Source organism: Crocodylus porosus, unplaced genomic scaffold (assembly GCF_001723895.1).
Source record: "Crocodylus porosus isolate Cpor-Errol unplaced genomic scaffold, CroPor_comp1, whole genome shotgun sequence".
In the NCBI taxonomy this organism is placed as follows: Eukaryota; Metazoa; Chordata; order Crocodylia; family Crocodylidae; genus Crocodylus; species Crocodylus porosus.
Window position 1 is genome coordinate 175232087 of NW_017728906.1, and position 3199 is coordinate 175235285.

Genomic DNA, 3199 nt, shown 5'->3' on the forward strand with positions numbered 1-3199 from the left:
TAATTAACAGGTTAATCCCATTTTAACTGTAATGTCTGCCAGGGGACTCTGATAATATATTATTTCCTCCAGAGGTGAAGTAAGTGCCTGTTTTTGTTCAAGTTTGAGTCCATGGTAACAGGACATGAGAAGATGACCAGAGCTATGTCTCTAAATCCCATTTTCTCTCTGCATGTACATAGTAAAATCTCTTTCACAGCAATTTTAAAACTCGGTGTAAACATAATTTGCTCATAATTACTTATCCTTTAGTTTTTTCAGTGAAATGGCTACCTATAATGTACATTAATCCTAAATGCTGTTTAGAAAATTAGTCAGATTATTTTTCAGCTACAAGACATAGACTGAATCAAGTTAGCATGAAATTGCAGCTGTGATGAAATACAACTTTGTTTAGCATTACCAGTATGTGGTATAACATTGGACATTTTGGTGAGAAGTGTATTTATGAAAAGAAAGGCTTTGGACTGTACAATAAAAGATGTTTCTATAGTGTGTTTTGTTAAGATAGAATCATAATATAAAATAAAATCGCTTGTAACATACTGATAATATAGAAATGTGAGTTTCTCCTTAGTTTAGGGTAAAGGTAACTTTTATTATTGGTTCTGTTTTGATCACCATGCTGATTTAACTTCATTGAAATAAAAGTAATCTGCCTGCAATTTCACAAGGGCTGTCTTATGCTGAAATTAGAATATTTTGGAGAATGTAATTGACAACTTTTATTGTACGGTGTTTTCATTGTTTTTATCTTTTACCTGATAAATGTTTACAACCTTAATGTCAGAAAATCTGTCTCTCTGACAAAGTAGAGAATATATATGGATTTTTCAATGGATTTTTAAAATCTGAAATACTAGGTTTGTTCTCAAACTGAAATGTTAGGGAATAGGGGGTAACGTTGCTGCAGATATACTCAGATCCTCTGCATGCTGGGTGCATGTGTAGAAGGTAGAGTAGATTATCACAGTGTTTGTCTGTTAAATGTAAAAAAGGTTCCAATGGAGGTCAGATTTAATCAAGATTAAATGTATTCAGACTGTTCAGTTATGGATAATGTATTTGTTCCTTTTTCTTTGGGGTTGAGTCCCCAAATTTGTATACATCCCACATCCACTCAATGTAAAATTTTAAGTTGAGCCTAAACTCAGTTTATAACCAAAGTACTTTACAGAGGCAGCTGCATGTATGCTTTGAATGTGTTGGCCATGCTGAGTGCAATTTAAGGGAAAAATTTAAAGGTGAAAAAAACGAAGGCATTGAAAACTGTTGACACACTAACTTTAGCACACCCAAAGAACTGTGCATGATATGCTGTGGTTGTCTGCTCATCTACTTCAACAGAGTTTAACTGTCTTCCACTGAGGTTATTGTGGCACCTCCAGTTTCACTGTCACTATCTGTAGAACTTGCACTGCTTATTAGTTCCATTTCAGAATCAAATTGAGGCAAATCTGATGCTGAACTCCTTGGAGCACATAAAGGCAGAGGTGTGGGGCAGAAAATTTTCTGCAGAAAAATTAAAGCACTGGAAAATTTTTCACCCCACATATCTGAAGCCACTCCATGCAGCATGATGCTGGGCTACATGGCACAACTTTAAACTTGCCAGCATCGGGACTCAAGAACCTGGGCTTGCTGCATGCTGGGACATTTAAAGCCTTGTGGGAAATGCTTGTGACAGTCTCCAGGTCTAGGACACAGCTGCCCTCTGTCCCTTGCACTGTGAAGTCCAGCATCAGGGAACATGTTCCCTAGTGCATGCTACGCCTTGCAATGCCGTTCTCCAATGCATGCATGACTTTCAATATAGGGAGCCCAGGTTTGGGAAATAGGCCTCTAATCTAGAACTTTCTGCATGCTGGCAGACTTGCAGTAGGATCTAAGGAGTTTTATCCCAAATCCCAAAAATCATGTGTTCAGTGCGTGTTTGGCAAGGCAGGGATTAGGTCTATAATTTCTTAGATCCCCTTGTTTGATATAAATGAATGTCTGTCAGGAGTCAAAGAGGCTGAATTACAATTTTTTTCAACCAAGTGACTTGTAGGTTTTATATAGACACTGTAAGAAAGCTGCCTTTATCAACATTTTATAAAATAAGTTAATATTAAGATATTTGTATTTTGCTTTTAAATTTTTCAGAAGATTAAAGCTTCTTTTATTAAATTGTTAATAAAATCCTATTTTCCATAGCTTGATCTTGAAAGGATTTTTGACACTGAAAAGAATGAGTACTTTTGTGATTGTTTAGGAACATTTATCTCTCTCCAGGCATACTTATCTCTCCCGAGTTGTCAGTCGCTTACTGAAGGTCACTGCCTGATAGCCCCTTTGCAACACCACACTGCAGCCACTCTTCTAGATGAGGACATCTGGGAAGAAATTCAGGTTAGCAAAGCCCTGCTTTTTTACATCTGTGAAATTATCTTGTGTTCTAGTCACATTATTATAATTTAGTTTGGCTATTGGTGTGCTTATTATAAATAACTGTCTTTTTTTAATCCACAAGTCTTTAGAGCTTTGTGGCTGTCTGGGTTTCATCTGACTTTGGCTACGGGACAAATTTCTCACTTCAGGGACTCCGTGTAAGGTGTTCTGTCCTCAGTAACTACAGGAACATTCATTCTCTAGTCCTTAAGACAGTGTGAGAGAGAGTTTTTAGAAGTGCCTAGGTGACTTAGGTAATTAAGTTCTGTTGAAAGTCTGGGGAACTTAGGCACTCTGAAAATTATGCATAAGGTTTTATCAAGTATGCTTCTTAATTCTGACCCTTTTGTCTTTCCTTTTCATCTCATATTTTGGATTTTTTTACTGTATGCTTCTTTGGGCTGCTTTATCATTGATTGAACTCATTCTATATATGTGGTTGTTCTTAATTTTCTTAAGGATGCACATAGACACATTGTGTGTATAATTATAGGCCATACAATATAAATACATATTTTTTAATTGTACTCTCAGATTTTGTTAATTAGTTTTTTAATGAGAATATCATGTATTAATGTTATACTAATACTAGCTAATGGCCCATCAAGAATGATGGGGGTGATGTGGGGGGAGGGAGAGGGTAGGGATGGAGCCCCGTGCTACCCACCCCATCTGGGCCCGCTCCCCACTTCTCTCCTGATGTTTGGGGTCTGGACCTGTTCCCCCACTCCCTGCCACTTTCCTGAGGGGAAAAGTGGGCCTGGGCCCA

General features: G+C 37.4%; 1 protein-coding gene across 1 annotated transcript in view; it reads left to right on the forward strand.

Annotated features, from left to right (window-relative positions):
- Window positions 1-3199, forward strand: part of CWF19L2 (CWF19-like 2, cell cycle control (S. pombe)) — a 71410-nt gene that overhangs the window by 38325 nt on the left and 29886 nt on the right. The window contains exon 5 of the mRNA XM_019528529.1: window positions 2275-2391. Within this exon, the coding sequence (XP_019384074.1) occupies window positions 2275-2391 (117 nt within the window). The remainder of the gene's footprint in view (window positions 1-2274; window positions 2392-3199) is intronic.